This window comes from Ctenopharyngodon idella, chromosome 1 (assembly GCF_019924925.1).
Source record: "Ctenopharyngodon idella isolate HZGC_01 chromosome 1, HZGC01, whole genome shotgun sequence".
In the NCBI taxonomy this organism is placed as follows: domain Eukaryota; kingdom Metazoa; phylum Chordata; class Actinopteri; order Cypriniformes; family Xenocyprididae; genus Ctenopharyngodon; species Ctenopharyngodon idella.
Window position 1 is genome coordinate 2,001,135 of NC_067220.1, and position 20,632 is coordinate 2,021,766.

At 37.1% G+C, this 20,632-nt stretch overlaps 1 protein-coding gene across 1 annotated transcript in view; it reads right to left on the reverse strand.

The window, feature by feature from the left end:
- Positions 1-4,941: 4,941 nt before the first annotated feature.
- LOC127511366 (uncharacterized) overlaps positions 4,942-20,632 on the reverse strand; it is a 45,326-nt gene continuing 29,635 nt past the window's right edge. Inside the window, exons 25-39 of the mRNA XM_051892162.1 lie at positions 13,804-13,964; positions 13,257-13,387; positions 12,654-12,710; positions 10,865-10,878; positions 10,449-10,577; positions 10,262-10,362; positions 9,817-9,925; positions 9,339-9,430; positions 9,148-9,248; positions 8,704-8,855; positions 8,116-8,193; positions 7,915-8,022; positions 6,941-7,060; positions 5,052-5,330; positions 4,942-4,962 (exon numbers count right to left, since the gene is read on the reverse strand). Of these exons, the coding sequence (XP_051748122.1) occupies positions 4,942-4,962; positions 5,052-5,330; positions 6,941-7,060; positions 7,915-8,022; positions 8,116-8,193; positions 8,704-8,855; positions 9,148-9,248; positions 9,339-9,430; positions 9,817-9,925; positions 10,262-10,362; positions 10,449-10,577; positions 10,865-10,878; positions 12,654-12,710; positions 13,257-13,387; positions 13,804-13,964 (1,653 nt within the window). The remainder of the gene's footprint in view (positions 4,963-5,051; positions 5,331-6,940; positions 7,061-7,914; positions 8,023-8,115; positions 8,194-8,703; positions 8,856-9,147; positions 9,249-9,338; positions 9,431-9,816; positions 9,926-10,261; positions 10,363-10,448; positions 10,578-10,864; positions 10,879-12,653; positions 12,711-13,256; positions 13,388-13,803; positions 13,965-20,632) is intronic.

The window sequence follows — 20,632 nt, forward strand, 5'->3', positions numbered from 1 at the left end:
ACTGATAATTTCACCAATACCTTTCTTAAGTCTATTTGCAAAAACGTGAGAGAGTAATTTGAAATCAGTTGTCTAAAAATAATTTATCTTTGTTCGACTTCGGAACCAGAATAATTAAACCATGCTTCATTGATGGCGATAATTCAGCTTTATCTACACATTCTTTTAATGCTTCGAAAACTAAGATTCTTATTTTGGGCCAAAAATGTTTATATAGTTCTACTGTGATGCCATCAATACCTAGGGGCTTTCCATTAGACGTCTGTTTAATAGCAATGTCTAATTCTGAAATCTCAATGTCAGCTTCCATCCTATTTCTAAAATCAGTCTATAGTAGGAACTTTGTCTTTTAGGGAGGAAAAGAAGAGATCACAATCCCTCTCTGTAAAGAGAAAGAAGGGATAGATGTAATCATCAATCACTGTTTTCTCTTCACTTATATTATTATTAATGTTTATTAATAGTTTTTAAAGCTTGTTTATGTTTTTCTAAATGAAAGAAATATGAAGAATTTTCCCCCTCTTCAGTCCACCTGGCTCTAGATCATATAAATGCTCCTTTAGCTCTTTCTGTATAAAAATCATCCAACCTTGATTGTAGAAGGTGCAGTTCTTTCTCACTCTCACTAAGGGTGTCTTTATTACCAAAATAATTTAGTCTTGATAAAATTGTTATTTGCCTATATTTTCTAGCATTTGCAATTTGTTTCCCTTCTTTAATTGCCAATCTTTTTATACTAAATTTGACCCATTCCCATTTGCCAAGTGAGGATAATTCAGACATAGTTTTAACATTATTAATCATTAACAAAACAGAATTACAAAACAATTCACATTTAAGTAGATTATTATTAAACTTCCACTGAGTTCTGGTAGACGGTGAACTGCCATTGCTTCTAAGAGAGTGATATGGCACTGTGATCAGTTAAAACTGAAGGAGAAATTTTGAAGAAGGAGAAGATTACTAGTTATCAACCAAAAGTCCAACCTGGAACGCTGAATCCGTCCTGAAAAAGATCCCCACGTAAATTGCTTTTTATGCGGGTTCATTACATGCCAAACATCGATTAGATCAAGAGACTGAGATATATTATAAACCAGGGGGTTATAAGAAAAAGTGGTGAAAGGAGTGGGGTATCTATCCTGCCATTCATCAGGAACAGCGTTAAAATCCCCTCCAATAATAATTTTGTCTGTGTTCTTCCAGTCATCAATTTTTGTAGCCATATTCTGAAAAAAATAGCTTATTAGCGGCTTTGTTAGTGTAGCCATAAGCATTAATCAAGATAGAATTACATTCATTTGATTGAAGAACCACCATAATCCAGTGACCTTCGTTATCGCCTGAACTAGCAACAATCTTACTGTCCATCCGTTTAAACAAAAAGGCGACCCCTGCTGAGTGGGAAGTTCCATGAGAGAATAAAGCCTCTCCACCCCATTGTGACTTCCAAAATCTCACATCTACATCGGTTGAATGAGTCTCTTGAAGAAACAGTTTACTTTAACTTGCTCCTTGCAAAAAAGAAAAAGTGCCTTACGTTTAACATTACACCTAATACCTAATAAACTACACCTAATTACACATTTAAAACATTTAAAGATAACAGAGAAAAAGACATTTTTGAACGAAGAAAAACAAAGGGAAAAAACTGCTAGCTATCAGATATCGTTCTTCTTACACAGACATATATTAGTAATACATTAAAGGCAGATATAAAAGAACTTAACATTAGTCCAGTGGACTATGAACATTGATCAAGTAATATTTTTGAGATTATCTTTGTATAGGATTCTGAATGAAGTGGGCCTACCTGGATCCCTACAATCGCATGATCTAAAATGAGATGTTACTGTGCCCTAATATTCAGTACTCTATACACAGAAATAAAAGTTACAACTCAAAAACAGTCCCATCACTGCGTTCACCATAGATTATGCTGTCACTCTCTGACCGTTAATCACTGCATATCTGTCACGAAGGTAGGCTTTCAAGTTTTTCCCTCTTGCCTCCTCAACTTTGGGCCATAGACGAGCAGCCTCCCTGTCATCCTTACAGAAATCCTCTCTAAAATGGATTTTTCTTTCCAAATTGAATGATTGTATTGGCATCCATCTGATGATTGCATCAGTGTTCTCTTTCAGTTGGAATTCAAAGGCGCGAACGTATTCTGTATTCTCGTCAAACTTACGACTGAGGCTTTGGATGGTGGCGTACAGAAGCTAGTGGAAATCTCATCCTTTTCCTGCACTGGTTTCACTCGTTTGGGCCCATGACTTTTGAGAGGGGTGTGAGGCATCGTCTGCTGTTGAACATCTTTAGCAGACGGCACTTCAATCTCCATCGAATCAATAATTTCCCCTTCTGCTTCACCTGAAGCTTCTCCAACATAGGCATAGGTTTTTGCAACATAACGCTTCAGCGAGTCCAACATAAAAGGGCAAGCATAGAGTCGTATAAAAGCAAAAGTTCCCTTGAAGTTAGTAACAAAAACATTAAAGTAAACAAATAATTGCAAATGCAATAATCATAGACCATAAATAGACGGCCTTTAACACAATTTTATCAGAGCCTGTGAAAAGAAATTTATTCACAGACTCGTTTATTCAAATTGTGTAAGTAAAATGACACTTCTATATAGACTAATTATTTTCATTGTTTTTCATAGCAGAAACTGATTACATGGAAGTCCAAAAATGACTGGTTCGTCTGGGCAGCCTTTTCCACCTTTTGACTACAAGATGTCGTTAGTGTGCACTGTTTTGAAAAGCTTTGAGTAATGAACCTTTTACGATACAGTTGAGCGGAAAGCCTCGGTGCTTCGCAAAGCTTCATTTCACCATCACTCATTTTTACAGTAACATACTGTAAAGTAGATTACAGTAAAGAACAGTGTTGCCAGTATTTTACCATTACTTTACAGGACAATTTTTAAACACTAGTACAGGTTAACAGTGATTCGTTAATCACAAAACATGTCTACAAAGCAAATAAACGAATACAAACAAAAATAGAAGAAACACAATCAAATTTATTTAATAAGAGTTGTCACTGAAAAAGCAAAACTTTTTTTTTTCATAAATCACTTTCATAAATCACTAACGCTTTCCCCAAAATCAGAAAGGTTAAAAGATTAAGAGAAAAAAGAAAGATACATTCCAGATAAACTGTAGTCCCTAAAACTGTGTAACACCCAAAATTACTTATAAGAAACATAATCAAATCTCTGCACACATAACAAAGGAAATAATATAATATGAACTGATTAATCAATCATCAAACAAACCTGTCATAGCATCACTCATTTTTACATTAACATACTGTATAGTAGATTAGAGTAAAGAACAGTGTTGCCAGTATTTTACCATTACTTTATAGAACCATTTTAAACACTACAGGTTAACAGTGATAAATCACTTTCATAAATCACTAACGCTTTCCCCAAAATTACATATAAGAACACCTACATCTTCAGAAAGGTTAAAAGATTAAGAGAAAAAAGAAAGATACATTCCAGATAAACTGTAATCTTTAAAACTGTGTAACACCCAAAATTACTCATAGGAAACATAATCAAATCTCTGCACACATAACAAAAGAAATAATATAATATGAACTGATTAATCAATCATCAAACAAACCTATCATAGAATAACTCTTAAACATCCACTACCGTTAAGCACCAACTAGTGTCTATATCCAACATCCAACAACACCAAATACAGCTGCTCAGACAATAATATCAATCAGCCATTATGCCCAAATATCCTACTGTATATATAAAGAACTAAAATATTTTCAGATTTTTGTTTTCATTGCTTTTTGTCATCAGCATCTCTATAATAAGGTATTTTCACAAATAATGAATCATTTATTCACCCTCATGTCATTCCAACCCCAAATGACTTTAGATTTTATCCTGATTTACCTTTCCTACTGAATTGGACTGGGAAACCTCTGCAAAGTAAATCATTAATTGTGTTGTTAAAGTTATTTATTCTTAACTTAATTATATTAAGTTAATGCTTGAAATTGACAGCCCTACTTTAAATATTAAAATGGGTCAGACTTTACTCTGTCACACGATTAAGAGACTGAGCAGGGTTTGTGGCGCCCCATGCTGCAGGATTGGGATACTTCCCCTCCTTCAGTAGGTAATGGGGTTCAGTGTGGTCAGGATCCTCAAAGAGCTGCCAGATACCACTGACCACCTTACAGGAGCGAACCACTTTTATGCCAAACTGGTTCTCCACAGAAGAGCAGTCAACAGTGGTCTCATGCATTGGGTCTTCAAAATTCTCCCGTTCAAAGAGCTGGATCTTAAATGATGTCACACGTTTAAGAGACTGAGCAGGAACAGTGTTGGTGGTTCCCCACACTGCAGGATTGCGATATTCTCCCCTATTCAGTAGGTAATGGGGTTCAGTGTAGTCACGCCCCTCATAGAGCTTCCATACACCACTGACCACCTTACAGGAGCGAACCCCATTTATACCAAACTGTTCCTCCACAGAATGACAGTCAACAGTGGTCTCGTGTTTTGGCTTTGCCAGATCAACCTGTTCACAGAGCTGGATCTGAAATGTCACACTTTTAAGAGACTGAGCAGGGTTTGTGGCGCCCCATGCTGCAGGATTGGGATACTCCCCCTCCTTCAGTAGGTAATGGGGTTCAGTGTGGTCAGGATCCTCAAAGAGCTGCCAGATACCACTGACCACCTTACAGGAGCGAACCACTTTTATGCCAAACTGGTCCTCCACAGAAGAACAGTCAACAGTGGTCTCATGCATTTGTTCTTCAAAATTCTCCCGTTCAAAGAGCTGGATCTTAAATGATGTCACACGTTTAAGAGACTGAGCAGGGTTTGTGGCGCCCCATGCTGCAGGATTGGGATACTCCCCCTCATTCAGTAGGTAATGGGGCTCAGTGTAGTCACGCCCCTCATAGAGCTCCCATACACCACTGACCACCTTACAGGAGCGAACCCCATTTATACCAAACTGTTCCTCCACAGAAGGACAGTCAACAGTGGTCTCGTGTTTTGGCTTTACCAGATCAAACTGTTCATAGAGCTGGATCTGAAATGTCACACTTTTAAGAGACTTAGCAGGGTTTGTGGCGCCCCATTCTGCAGGATTGGGATAATCCCCCTCCTTCAGCAGGTAATGGGGCTCGTTGTATTCTTGACCGTCATAGAGCTTCCAGATGCCTTTGATAACCTTGCAAGAGCGGACCACATCTATACCACAGCGGTCCAAAGAAGGACAGTCCCCTGTGATAAAGCACTTGTTGCCTCTAAACTCATCTTTATCGTAGACCAGAATCACACACTTGAAGGAGAGAGAAAAGATCAGACAAGGCAATCAAATCTCTGCACACAAACACCCAGAGAAATCATAACAGCAGGAGTTGGTTAAAATCACATAAAAGTTATATAAATGAAGTGTGCACTGTTTTTTTTCTTTTTTTCATGATTCCCAATTATTTAGGCTATATTCATGATTTATAGTACGCTATTTGTACAGGCTTTACATTTTTAATTCATTGTTGTAATTAGCAATTAATTTAATTTTACCTCTGAAGCAGATCTGTTACATGATAGCTTCAATTAAAGTTGCTTAAGGGTCAAGATCAAGTTATCTGCATCAAGCCACTCCTATAATAGCTGTCATGGTTAAATTAATGCACGAGACTAACTGTACATCATGTGTGTAAGACTCCAGTGAAATCATTAGGTAATTATTCCCTCACAAATAAATTTCTCAACGAGTAAAACTGGCTGTGTTTTTTTTTATTTTATTTTTTTTATAATGTATAATAATGTATAATAAAAGTTTTCTGAAAACAGATGCAATTGCTGATAAGGAAACAATTCAACAAAAGTCAAGGGTCAAGAGCTCAACTAAAGCAAACACTGATCTCCATGAGGGTGACATCAAACTAAACATTTACATCAATAATACATCAACATCTAAACCTCTGTTAATTCTCAATAAGAGCTTCTGTAGACGTGTGACAGAAATAAAGTCAGTCTGGTTAGTAATAAGTGAAGCTGGTGATGCTGTTTGTGGAGTTGTTTAATCAGATCTTCAGAGATTTAATGTCTTTTATCTTCAGTTCATCTAAGGCTGTGGCTGAAGAAAGTTGTAGTTTGTGTTCTTATTTCTCTTTCTTTCAGTGTTTGTTCACAGCAGGTGTTTGAATGATTGAAAGAATGTTTCAGGAACATCATACTAACCTTTAAATAACATTCTACTAACATTAAGAAAACTGGACATTTTCATATTCTTGGAATGTTACAAATCAACGTTCCTAGAATGTTGAATTTTAAATCAAAATTAAGTTGAAAGAATGTTTGAGGAACATCATACCTTATAAAAACTTTCCTCTAATGTCAAGAAAACTATATTTAGAGAACATTCTTATAACAAAATTCTATAGAATATATTAGCTGGGGTAGCAGCGGCTGGGACAGACTTTAAGCATCACCTCTGCTTAAAAAGATGCCATCTAATCCTGTTTACATGAAATTAAGCTGCTCCCGAGCAGATTTGAGCTTACGGACCTGTTGCTATGACAGCAAGTCCAGAATGAGCAATCAATCAAATAATTAATCAAATCCAGCTAACTGAGTTAGCGACATACGAAGAACGGACCCCAGGTGTCATCACTAAAGGCCAGGCATCATTTTTAAAGTGAAACTTATTAATTTAATTAATGGCATGAACAATTGACACATTTAACACTACGAAGAGTTCACTGCTTCAGTGTTAGTTTTTAACACCTGTGGCTGAGACTTGTATATACACCGGGGGTGTATATACCTTGACTATTTACATGCTTATTATGGAGTGTTTTTTTTTTTTTTTTTGTGTGTCTTGTACACTGTGTCTGTGTGTGGACATTCTGCAGGAATGATGAATAAACCACAAATACACACCTTGCCACGGCACCACCATTTGAAGCACTCCTTAGCATCCCTCTCCTCCTCATCAGACTTTTTTGTGTAGTAAATCCTACCAACATATTCAGTAAACTCCTCCGGCAGCAGACTGGACACCTGCAGATACAAGTGAAATAATGTGTTTGAGTAATTATAGATCTGGAAAACTTGCTTTGACTTGATTAGATTGACCAGGTCAGTCTTTTTGTAAAGGACTCTGTATGTAAGACTGAAATAATGTAATAATAAAATATGTACATAGAATGGTGATAAATTGTAAAAAAAAAAAAAAAAAAAAAAAAAAAAAGTTTGATCTTTAAAGTAACAAGTGGTGTTAAGCTGTTTTATAACCATCTAAATACCACTTAGTAATACCACTTTCACCCTATGAAAAAAAGTGCAAGATGATAATTTAGTGCTTAAACAATGGCTTGAACAAAATCTAATATTAAAAAGTCAAGGGTCAAGAGCCCAACTAAAGCAAACACTGATGTCAATGATGGTGACTTAAGGCGTTTTAAGAGACAGGAACAGAACAACTAACATATCTATAAATATGTTGGTTGTTCTGTTCCTGTCTCCATGTTTCTCTGAGTGTTTTGTAAAGTATTTTTTGTTTAATAAAGAAGCTACTGCACTAAGATCCTGATGTCTCTCCTTCGTGCTGCAACCAGCAACTCTGACAGGTGCAATATGATGATAATTTAGTGCTTGGGCAATCGCTTGATTACCTGCTATCACTAATTTGTTACTGTGAATGTGTTATGTCAAGCAGCCTGTCAAAACAGGTACATTTATAATGTGATACTCTGTATAATTACACATTTTTTCTTGAAACTACAGACTGAATAAGACAACGTGACTTTAATTTTACATAATCTAATGGTAAATTGTACGTGTAATTTAAACTGGAGAAAAAAAAAAAAAATCAGAAATGATAAATTACTTAAGCAGCAAAGTGGTAAGTGTACCTCATATTTCTCAATCTTGAAGGCTTCGGTGGGGTTCCTCTTCCTGTAGAAATAGACACTGTCGATGGGGTTTTTACCCGTGCTGAAAGTACAATCCAGTTGAATCACCTGTGTGAGAGATTTACAATATTACAGCCACCTAAATGTGTTGAAATAAAGCATAAAGGTCCAAGTGGAAAGTCAGTTTTGAAAATAACATACATCAATGATGAAATCCTTCTTATCCAAGAACATAGTTGGGTGTTCGTTCCATTCTTTCACTGCTTGATTCCAGTTATCCTGTAGTATTGATGATTAAAGTCAAACAAATGATAAGAATTTGCCCGCATGAGATGCACATGATAACCCTTAACAATAAACAATTGCCATAAATTATTCTTATTTACTATTACTCTTATGACAGATAAGATGCAAGGCATGATTTGTTATTTGTTAATGGAGATGATGAAGTGATATAAAAACTTTACTGCAAAGAACTACTACTTAGAACTACTTTAGCCATTGTCTGATTTGATCAGAATACTGCAACTGATAAACTGGAAGAGCCATTTAAGGAAATAGCACAATAATGTAATAAATTGTATTTGCCCATTATGAAATTATAATTCTTAACAGATGAGTTAAGTTTTGAAGGTAAAACTGTGTTTTGTAATGTAAGATCCAGTGCTAAATTAAGTTCTAATGATTACATTACGTACATTAATTCCACTGGTTTGTGGTCAAAAATCTGTAAATGAATTGTGCAATGTCATTAATTGATACATCATGTTTTCCTCAGCTCTCTTTTACCTGGAAGATCTGTTTGTCTTTGAATTCAGCTTCTGTTATTCTGGTCTCTCCCACACACTTTGGCAGGCGTCTGTTCACAACATCCTCCAGCTTCATCCTGGCATCTTTCAGCTCGTCATCAGTGGAGTACAAGATCTCCTCAAAGATGTGGTCTGATGGACGGAGAACATTTTTGATTTATTCTTTGTCTGTTAATAAAGATGGCTTTAAAAGTTTCCACTGGTCAAATGAAAACAACACAGTAGAAATCATAATTTGATCAAGATGCTTTGAACAATCTTTATTTACTTCATCTGGACCCTGTTTATGTTACCTATTTGTGTATTTCCAGACTATTTTAAGTTAACAAACAAAATATTTTAACAAGCTAAAAAAGGCAGGTTGCTGAGCAGCTCAAAATTCATGCGGCTGCCCTTAAAAGCGCCACCTAGCTGTCCACCCTACCTGTCAGTTTGGACAATTTTGCAACCCTTTCCTCGTCGGATGCTATCAACGGTGAGATCTTGGTGAGCTTGCCTTCAGCTGCAGTGAGGGCTTCTGTGATTCTAATGAACACATCAAAAATACGTGAACCAATAAATAACTAAACAACACAAGAACATTTACAAGAAATGAGTAAAAACACTAAACCACACTTTTTTTCGATGATGTTGACGATCTTGTGCTGGTAGGCCTGACTGTAGAGAGTGTACTGGGTTTTAAACATGTCATAAACACTATCTGCCACCTGTGAGAGAAACAAAGGACAAGAGCACAGACTGACACACAAACACTGTAAAATAAAATTCACTCAATACTGAAAGACTAGTATGGCAGAATGTGGATCTTTCTGTTATTCTGTCAGTGATTGACATCTGATTCTGGAAATGTCCTTTTTTCATTACTTAAGCACATTGTAATTGAGAATGAATATTTATTTATTATATTTAAACTGAAGTGAAATGTTTTAAAATACAATTACAGAATGAGCAATGATTGATCACTTAAAGATCTTTAATGGGTTATATAATGCATTATCATAACTAAAGTCAACATTTTGTAGTTGTATATGGGTGTGACACTGCAGTGTTATCAAAACAGACTGAAAGTAATCGTACGAGTAATAAATGATACCTTGTCTCTGAAGCAGATGTGATTTCTCCCGTCCACCTCACACACTCGAGCAGATTTCAGCAGGCGCTGATGGTCAAAGCTGTTTGGGATGCCGAGGTGATGACAGTCTCTGTGAGATAAGAGAGGGTTTAAAGGTATTTTCAGTACTGTGTTGCAGACCGAAATGGCAGGTAATGCTGACTTTATGCTGACACCTAAGAGTGAGCATACAGCAGTATTACTGATGCCATTTAGAAATGCTCTATTCAGCCATGATTCACACAATCCACAAATAAAAGTGCCTGTTAATGAGGGGTTGTTGAGATGCCGAACATTTTGGGGGTGGAGCTACCAAGATAGGAGTGTAAACTTACAACCACTTAAGCATTTTTCAATGTAATACTATTTGTAAATTTTAGTAAATATAAATGTAAAATAGCATCCTTTTAAAATGTTATATTTTTACCTTGCAAAATAGTCCCATTTACGCACATCAATGCCGTTCCATTTATTTCTCACAATCTCATACAGGAAAGTTTTGTCCTCAGTCCATTTCCTCTTTTTCCGCTGGAAGAATGAAAATACTTTCAATTCTTAACTTAAATTGTGTATAACTTGCATTGAATTAAACAGCAGTTTACAGGATTTTGTACCATTTTTTCTGAAGTAGTATGGTCCCCATAAATTAACTTCTTAATAAAGGTGAGATCACTCCCGTTTAACTCGCCATTCAGTTTTCCATTCTTCGTTAATATGTCCTTAAGCATCAAGTGCGATGCTACCTGATGACAAAAAAAATCATAAAAAATTATAAATAATAGAAATTATGTAAGCAATATATACATCTGTTAATGTATAATTATATAGGATTCAGTCAGGATTCAGGATAGTCAGTCAATTTATTGGTGTCCTGATGTCCAGATGTAATTTATCATCATCGTAAACCCAGAAGGTCACACATTTTAGCTTCCAAGTTTAATTATCATAAAAAATTAAGAATAAAATACATTATTTAGAATTTAATAAACATGTAAAGTGTGTATTTGTATGGTAGAATTTTTGTGCTTACCTTCCAATTTTTATCTAATAAAGAGAACAAACAGGGGGTTATTGTACAGTATATGATGATTTATCAATGACCTTACAAAAACTGACATTTGCACAGATTTATACCCATTCATAATTTAAAACAAAGATTACCATCTGAAAGAATCTGTTTTCTGTAACACACACTCTCTTTATATGTACTTTTGCCTGATTTTGACTTTGACTGATCAGCCTGTGATTTGCCATGTCCACCACCACTGCCAAATTAACAGAATGCATAGCTGATTTAAAACATTGGATGACTATAATTTCCTGCTCCTAAATTGAAAACAAAACAGATATTCTAATTATTGGACCAAAATCCTTCGCACGTACTAAACTAGAACACTTGATGGCTGTTGTGTTCAGTCTTTGTCATCAGTTGGCCCTTACGAAACAAAAATATATGGGAATATAATGCAAAATATAATGCGACACATTACATAATACATTTCCATATATGGGAAATATTGCTTATATTTTTCAATATACTGCAATATATGCATTGGCCATATACAGCTATATTGATACATATAAGATATTAAGAGATAAGGCCAAAAATAGCATTACACGTAATATTCATAAAGTTTACTGCACACACTGAATCCTTCTCAAATTTGAGACCAGACGAAGTGCTGTGGTGAAGTGTATGCTTATAAACTGCTTGTGATGATGAGGTGATGATGATCAGGTGCAGGTATTCTGGTGATTGTGACCTCTGTGATTGGGTACATGTTCCCATATAAATGTGAATGTATGAACACACATATACACACACACATTCACAGAATGATTTACAGCAGATTTATGGTTCCCAGCATGCTTTGCTTCTGACTGTTAAAGGAGAGTAAATGTTAAAATTAAGTGTTATTTCATGTGTTTTGTTCAATATTAATATAAGGGGAGATCTGTTAATGTTTAATGTTCTATTATTTTGTAATTTAAAAGGTTTTCTGGTATGTGTGAGTTTTTGGGGTTATAGTTGAGCTGAAGAGTAGAGCCTGTGGTTAGGATGATGATTGGCTGAACACCATTAAGACTATAATTACTTTATTTAAAAAAAAAAAAAATGTCTGTGTCCTCTTCAGCACAGTGACAATTGTTTTGATAAATGCTTTAGTATATGCAGATGTGCTTGTGCTGTTGTTAACTAGCTTGAAAATATGAAACATTTATCGTAAATAATTTCAAAGTATAATAAATATATTAAATTATATATTTCTCTATATGTTTTTATAATGCATGAGTAAATATATCTGCAATACACATGCATCATATCTGATCACATTTACATCTATATATTATTAAGTGTATTACTGAATATAAAATTACATATTATGATATATTAGTAAATATGTTGTCACATATTTTTCAATATATGAAAAGCAGCAATTCCTTATTCATATAAAAAAAAATATATTGAAGGTTGAATCTAAAAGACCTTCTGAGTTACATGTTTCTAAAGATTAGATATTAAAATGATGATTGTAGTGTGCAGTAAACATAAACAACAGTGACCTTGTTTGATTTCAATCATTCACAGTGAGCGCAAAATCGAGGCTTCACTGGCAATAATACAACATGTGATACTTCATTTTAAATTCCTCATTCATAATGTCTTAATATGTCAGCAGAGACAAAATATAAAAGGATATGTTACTCTATGATTTTTACAATCAGCCCCCAAAAAGCACTACTAAAAATTCATATGTAACAACTGACCACCAGGTGACAAACACTGGCATCAGAAAGTAAAAAGTTCACACACTTACCACGCTTTAGGGATTCTTTTATGAAGTTCTCGTACAGAAAAGAGAATGGGCCATGGCCTTAAACATAAAAACATAGAATATATAGAATTCTTGTTTGATATTTTCCACGAGAACATTTTATACCATCTTCATTTGATTAAATATATCAATCACATCTTATGTCATGGAAAAAAAAAAAAAAAAAAGGTCTGACATAAAAAGGTTGTCAACCATCTTATTCATATTGAAATAAAATACTAACATATATATATACATATATATATACACATATATATATATATATATATATATATATATATATATATATATATATATATATATATATATATATATATATGATGTGGTTTTTCCCATTATGTCTAACAAACTTGTAACATTTCAAATGCAGCTTTCTGTTATGCTCTTTGGGAACATAAACTCCTATTGTGCAAATAAACCACATTATTCAAGAAATGCATTTTAAATCATTTTAGTACCTTTATTCATTCTTCCTTTTATTAAATTATTTGTGAGGTTTTTAAAATAGATACTACAGATATACAGTAGAAAGAGTTTTTAAATATTTTCTGCTCAGATGTGCTCATGTATGTTGACAGCACTCACCTAAATTGTAGCACAGAGCAGCAATTTTGACACACAGCTCGTCTTTCGGTGAAATGAAATCCTCTGGATTCTTTTCCAGAACATGTTTTTTTTTCAGAACATCGATCATACATCCTGCTAAATATGCCATCCTTCAACACACACAGATCAGACATCATTTTAAACACAACACAGGGCAAAAAAATTACATCCATCCTTATTCCTGTAGGCTACTTTTTCGAAAATGACAAATATTACCCAGAATGCATTGTTTTCTACAGTATATTACTGTTTTAATGGAAAATTGTTTGTAACTGTCAGAATTTGGCCATTTTTTTACCGCAAGGTTTAACAGTGTACTGACCCGTAATACTCAGAAAGCTAAAGTTGGCTTGACTCACTATTGAATATCAGTGTATTATTGATCATCTTCCTCAAAAGTGTCTGATGAGTTCCAAAGACCTGCCCAGTTTACAGTAATTCTAAAAACTGTAAAAACCTCTAAGCCATCATTTATATGTACATGCTGCATATAAATTCAAACTTTTTTGCTTTACTTTCACCTTACCCAAGTGAGTGTTCGAAACGAGTGTGAGTGGCACCCGGATACACCAGAAATGCCCCTCCGAGTTGTCTGATGTGACGGAGTCTCTGAAACTGAGGAGTGTCAATGATCTTCACCAGCCGGGGGTCGAGCTCAATCTGACCATAAATGGGGTCATTGAAAATCTGCAGGATAGAAAAAGTGCAAAAATTAGTTTGAGTTTATTGCTCTATCATATTTAAATTGAGGCCTACAGCAGAAATGTAAGCTTTGAAAGTACAGAGTTTGGGATTTAGAAGGCACAAAATAAATTGGCAAACTCTCAAAGCCTTCTCTCCTGACAAAGGTCTAAAACATAAATACATGTCCCCCTTTCAATCTCATTCTTTTATTTTGATTCTGTCTGTTTTCGAACTTTGTGAACTGAAAAATGGGAAACATTTATCCAACCAGAAATAACATCTTGACATTTAAAAGCAAAGTTTGAGTCTGAGCTCCATCTTTCAGAACCTCATAATCACCAGTGAATCCATCAACAGTGCAGATGAGGCATTATGAATAGATTTATTTATTTATTTATTTATTTATTTATTTATTTATTTATTTATTTATTATTTATCTATTTTTTTTTTTACCTGATGGATTCCCCAGTGTTAAATCAACACTGGTGTGTGTTCATATGGGAACCACCAGCAGAGTGTGAAAGTAACACTGACGCAGTGTAAGAGTTAATTAGATATTTTAGTGGTTAATTAAGTGATGATTGTTTGATTATTGAAGACACCTGATGATAATGAGCAGAATCACTGAAGGAAAGAGAAACACACAAACTACAACTGACTTCAGCCACAGCCTTAGATGAAATCAACTGAGAAGACATTAAATCTCTCTTATTACAAACCAGACTGACTTTATTTCTGTCATTTGTCTACAGTTCTTTTTGAGAATTAACAGAGGTTTAGATGTTGATGTTTTATTGAAAATATTTGATCACCATCATGGTGATCAGCATTTCCTTTAGTTGGGCAGTTTGACTTTTGGCTTTTCAAGTCAGTTTGTGGTTTTTGTAACAGTGTTAGTTAAAACATATTTTGTTGCAAAGGAATCCATAAACAAAGATGTTAATCATTGTAAAGAAAAATGACTGATTCATAACCGCTCAAAAGAAGTTATTGGATCTTGATAGATTTTCACCAGCAGGGGCGTGAAATTTAGTAGGGACGCTAGGGACGTGTCCCTACCAATATCCAGTGACTACTGATTTGTCCCTAGTGTAGCATCTGGACCAGACAAACAGTTATTCATTTCATTTAATGAATAATCCAGAAACTCTCCCTCACAAGTCCTGTTAATTCCATCCCCCACAACTGCAATTCCAGCCTCCACAAATTGCATCAGGACAGTTTTAATTCAAATGGGCGAGACATGCAAGTATCAAACTTAGTCTCATTATTTGGTACATTGAGTATCCTTACCCTTTTTAAAGAAGGGCCTGTTAAAACTAAACTGGTTTGCTCAAGGCTGTTGATCGGCTCAATTTCAAACAATGCTGTAACTTCTTGCTTTTCTATATTCTGCTTCAGCTCTCTCTTTCCCTTGGTAAACTGTATGCATGTATGTGTGTGAATGTTAGAGTAGTTAAGTGTTTAGTCTAGTTAATAAAGTCTTATTCATGTCACACGTAAAGTTGTCCGTGTTTATGCTCATATGCTGGAGTCCCTAATCATGCAGATCCTGACTACAGGCTCTGAGTAGTGCTGTACAATAAGATTGTTATTTCCCATAACCTGGAAATGAACATTTCTTAGAATTAATGAACAATTAAAATTGAGTGTTTATTGGCCAAACAGGTTAATTGATTGTAATATTAATTTTATTATATATATAACCATTGTTGTCTGATTGTGTCTTGGGGTTTTTATGTATTACTTCTTTAAACTTTATTTAACCAGGAAACGTCTCATTGAGATTAAAAGTCTCTTACAAGAACGTGCTGTAAAAATGCGCAATGTCCGCTACATAAACGGTTAATAGATATTGTTCCCTATTATGAGTCCCAAACACATACCTAATCCGATTTGCTTTATTTTTTCTTTCTAACTTGTGAGAGTCTGTAGCTACATTTGTTTGTGTGAAGCAGCAAACCTCCTCCAAAACCTAGATGCAGTAAGAGAAATAAACGGTTCTGTGCACAAAAATACAGACAAATCGCGTCACATGTTGATTCAGGGACAGCGCCGTTTTTTCAATATGTGACAATCGTGGGATAAGTGGCAAACCTAAACATGTATGTGTGTGTGTGTGTGTGTGCGTGCATATACGTACACACTTCTTTGTGAGGGGAACTTATAGTGAAGGGTCATGACAGCTGACTATTTTATGTTCTAAATGGATATAAAGGCTTATAAATCTGCCAAATTATGTTTCTATTAAAATCTAGTGTTCCCTTTCGAAAGGGAACTTCAACTCTGCATTTGCAAACGCTATGGGGAACGTCACACGTGACCCGATGTCTGAAAGCCAACTATCCAACATCTCCAATCCCTATTGGCCGGCGACAGCCTATGACGTAATATGGCGTGACCCTTAAGTATAAAGGAGCGCCTGGAGAAACAGTCAGTCTCTTCGTCTTTTGGGTCTGTTCTGTCTGATCACGACTATGTCAACTCCGGTAAGGGATTCTATATATGCCTTACAAACGTTCAACAGAGTGTGTTCATCCATGTCCCAGGTTTTGACACTTGATATACACATTTCTGGGCGTTTTCTGTCTGGAGAGGAGCGTGCATAGACGGTGCTTGAGGGCGCTGCCTGTGTGTTTGTCTGTTTTTTACTGTGAGCGTCTCCCTATTGGGACGCTCCGTTCTCGTTTCGGCACTCTTCTCGAGGGAAGAGGTGTCCGCATCTGTGCCTGATGATTCTGGCCCCGTTTGTGCTGAGGCATAACAGTGGCTGCAATCATAGGGCTCGCAGGTGAGCTCGTTGGGAAGTTTGAGAAAGTTGTATTCTCTCTCAACTCCCCCGGAGCTGACGAGGGTGAGTTGGATGACGATGACATCTATGTTTGACGTCCATCGCGTCCGCCAGCGAGTGCTCCTCTGGCTGCTGTGTATGCGGGCAGCTGGTGTTTTTGGGACGCACTTTTAAGTGCGAGCTTGTTAAGAAAGGGGCCACGCGCGGACGGCTTTTTATATGCATGTATAAATATTTTGTAGAAAAGTAGGGGTTTTTGGGCAAACTGAAGTTGATAGGTTGGCTAGAATGATGTATTGTGCAGGCCACAAAATGGCCGCCTCTTAGCCACCTGTTGTTTAGAGTAGCTTCTCATCTGCTGTTTCTAGAGTAGTTTGAGTTAGCACTTGTCACTTCAGTTAATATGTATGTTTAAGTCGGCCTTAATCGGCCGCCTGACATTGTTTGCTTGTGAGCTTCGCTTTCTTTCTCTTTTCTATGAGATTTGGAGGTGAAGTCCAGGTTTCACTAGGCTTGTGGCCCTGTAAGAAGGCTCGTAGCTTAGCGGCCAGGCTAGAGCTAGGTTAGGTGTGTTATATGTTAACCCTATGTATACTATCCCTTGTCAGGTGGTATAGTTCCTAGTTCTGGCCTCCTCCCGAGGGAGTTGTTAGGCCGTATGCCCACTGTGCCCTTGTTTATGTAGATGCAATTGGATGAGTTTAACAGCTAGGTTGTAGACTGTTTTTAGACTCCCTGATGCTGTTTTTCTCAGGTGGTAGGCCCTTATCTTTGCGTAGATAAGTTATGCAGGAAGTGTATGCTAGGCTCCACTTTCTAGAACTTTTCATGCTAAAGGAAATGATTTTCCTCTGAGCCACTTGATGTCTGTATTTATCAAGTTGAGTTGACGATGCTAGTTTTTTAGCTTTCGTCCTCTAGAGCTTAGAACAGATTTGAGAAAGTGTTTTCCTTTTAAAACAGCATGTATGTCAAAGCTTTGTGTTGCTTTGAGTTCTAGACTTTTGCCCTACATTTGTATGTGAGCTTACTTATGCTGCCACAGGTTAGCACCTGTTCTCATAAATAGTAGTCCCTTTTTCCGTAAAGTGGCCTCTGTTTGAGTATATGGTGACTATATATTCCCCAGTTAAGGTTTATTGGTGTCACTGAGTGCAACACCTGTTGGATTGCATACTCAGGGTAGTATAGAACCACTTTCTGAGGAAAGCTGGTGTCTATTAGCTCCCTTTTTGGTGATCTTGTTAGCAGCTATATTGCATATAACTTGGATTGTAGGCTCTTATTATTATTATTAGCCTCCTTCTAGTTAGCAGTTGTTTTCTACAATGCTGTTTAACTGATCATAGTTTGCTCACATATTTACACTGCCACAGGCCTTGCCACGTATCTGAGTGGTAGGCCTTATAGCCTCCCTTAGACCATGTTGGCTTTGTTTGGTTCCCTTTAGTCACATATTTAGGGTACATTGCCTGTTGGAATGTGTAGCCTAGCGCAGGTCGCAGTTAGCTTCCCATAGTTTATGCTGAGTTAGAGCTGGTTCCCTGTAGCTTGGTCCCCTTTTAAATTCACGAGCTGAAGCCACGTGTCATTGAATCGGCAGGCCCCTTCAGGCCTCTTTTTTAGTCCAGATGTTGGTACAGTTTGTGTTTTTAATCTGCAAACAGGCTGAACGCCACTTGTTGCTGGAATGGTAGGCCCCTCAAGGCCTCCTTTTTAGTTGACTTTCTGGCAGGCCTGGGAAGCCATACCACCATCAGCCACGCCCCATCGCTGACGGATAGGCCCTAAACAGGCCTGTTCACGATGTTTGGCAGCGTCTAACATGCATTCCCTCTTTGGAAATCTCTGAATACATGGCCTATTGGGTGGTATGGTTATGGTAGCCACTTGCCGATGCCACGTGTTTACTAAGGTAGGCCTACTTCGGCCTCCGGGGTAGCATGTGGAGTTCAGTTATGTACTCCTCTCGCTGTGAGAGTAACAGGGTGCTTTTACCAGGTATTTTGAGTGGCTAGCCCCTCAGGGTGAAATTTTGTCGTGAAACCTTACTGAGGTTTGGTTTAAACTACATCTGCCTCCTTGAGTCTGATTCCTACTCTAGTTCAGCTGAATAGCCACCTAGTGCCTAGGGTGGATCTATTGTGCTCCTAGAAATGGCCAACCAGACTTACGCCGTGTGTCTTAGAGGTTGCTAAGCCTTATGGGCCACCTTTTTGAACATACTGGTGTATGTTTGTGTATGTCTCTCATTGAGAGTTATCTGTATACACTTCTGGTTGGCCAGAGGTGCCTAAACACTGCCACGAGCTGATGCCACGTGTCTGTTGAGGTTATAGGCCCATCCAGGCCTTCCTTAATACGTGTTGGCATACATTGTACTCCTCTTGCTTTAAAGAGTAAAAGGTGCTTTTACTGAGTACACTGCTCGTTGGATTGTGTTAGGTGGATTGTCATGCGGGCACTTTGCAGCACTCTTATGCTGCCATTGAAGTTGTCTGTCTGCCCCAGCAAGACAGGTGTTCAGGGTGGCCCCTCCAGGCTACTTTCTGAATATACTTCTGTTTCACATATAGTTACTATCATGCTGTCGGCCCCTCTTCGGCCTCCATGATTATGTGCCCATTGCATGGTCTACCTGTTAGGTGAGCTTTGTACTTCCCTATTAGGGTTATGTTTATAATAGTGCTCAGTTCCCTAAGCTGATCATGGTGGTAGGCCTTAATTAGGCCTCCTCCTAAGATTCAGCCCTAGGCTGGTTTGTGCTCCCCTGTTAAACAGGCGTTTAGTGCACAGCCTCCTCAGTGCGTTAATTAAGTGCTGAGTAGGTCCTAGGATGAGCGGATTATACTCCCCTCAATACGAGGGTTCATAGCACTCAGCTGAGTTCTGCTCTCCAGGATGCCTGTCTCTACGTGTGGGTTTGAGTTGCTCCTGCCTTTCTGCAGTTACTCTTACCTGCTCTCTTCTATGAAGAATGCATTATGGAGACTCTGTACTCAGACAGGGTTGGCCAAGACTAAGTTTGTCCTATAACAAACCATGTCTGCCTCCCTGGTGGCATTGAGGGTGACTTCCTTCCCCTCTAGTGACTGGCCGGGGTTCCTTTTGGTTCTCTGGCCACATTCCCTTAAAGGGACCACTTTCTCTTCGGAAAAGTTGGTTCCAGATGCCTTAGCGGCCTTGGTAGGCCTTCTGCGGAAGGCCTCCTTGAGGCTCAGCTTGGGCTGTTGGCCATAGGCAATGCTGTCACTGACAGCCTGGTGTGACCCGAGGGTGCACTCTCCTTAAGCATGGCGGCATGGGTATATTGTTCCCCATAGCATTTGCAAACGCAGAGTTGAAGTTCCCTTTCGAAAGGGAACGTCTCAGGTTACGTATGTAACCATAGTTCCCTGAATTTTCTTGACGTTACAGGAACGTTTTTATAAGGTATTTTGTACCTCAAACGTTATTTCAACTTAATTTTGATCTAAAATTCAACATTCTAGGAACGTTGATTTGTAACATTCCAATAACATAAAAATGTCCAGTTTTCTTAATGTTAGTAGAATGTTATTTAAAGGTTAGTATGATGTTCCTGAAACATTCTTTCAATCATTCAAACACCTGCTGTGAACAAGCACTGAAAGAAAGAGAAATAAGAACACAAACTACAACTTTCTTGTTTTTATAGAAGCTAGACTGTTTTGAGAAATCAGTGTTATAAAGTTTATGTTGGCAGCTTTTTTGTTTAATTTCTTGTGTTTTTTAATGTCAATAGCAACTTTGGTTCTATTAGTCAGTTCTGACAATACTGTATATGATGTTCAAATTGCATCCAATTAATTGTGAAACAGTTGGTTAATGCCCTGTAATTCATAGTACCCATAAACTAATC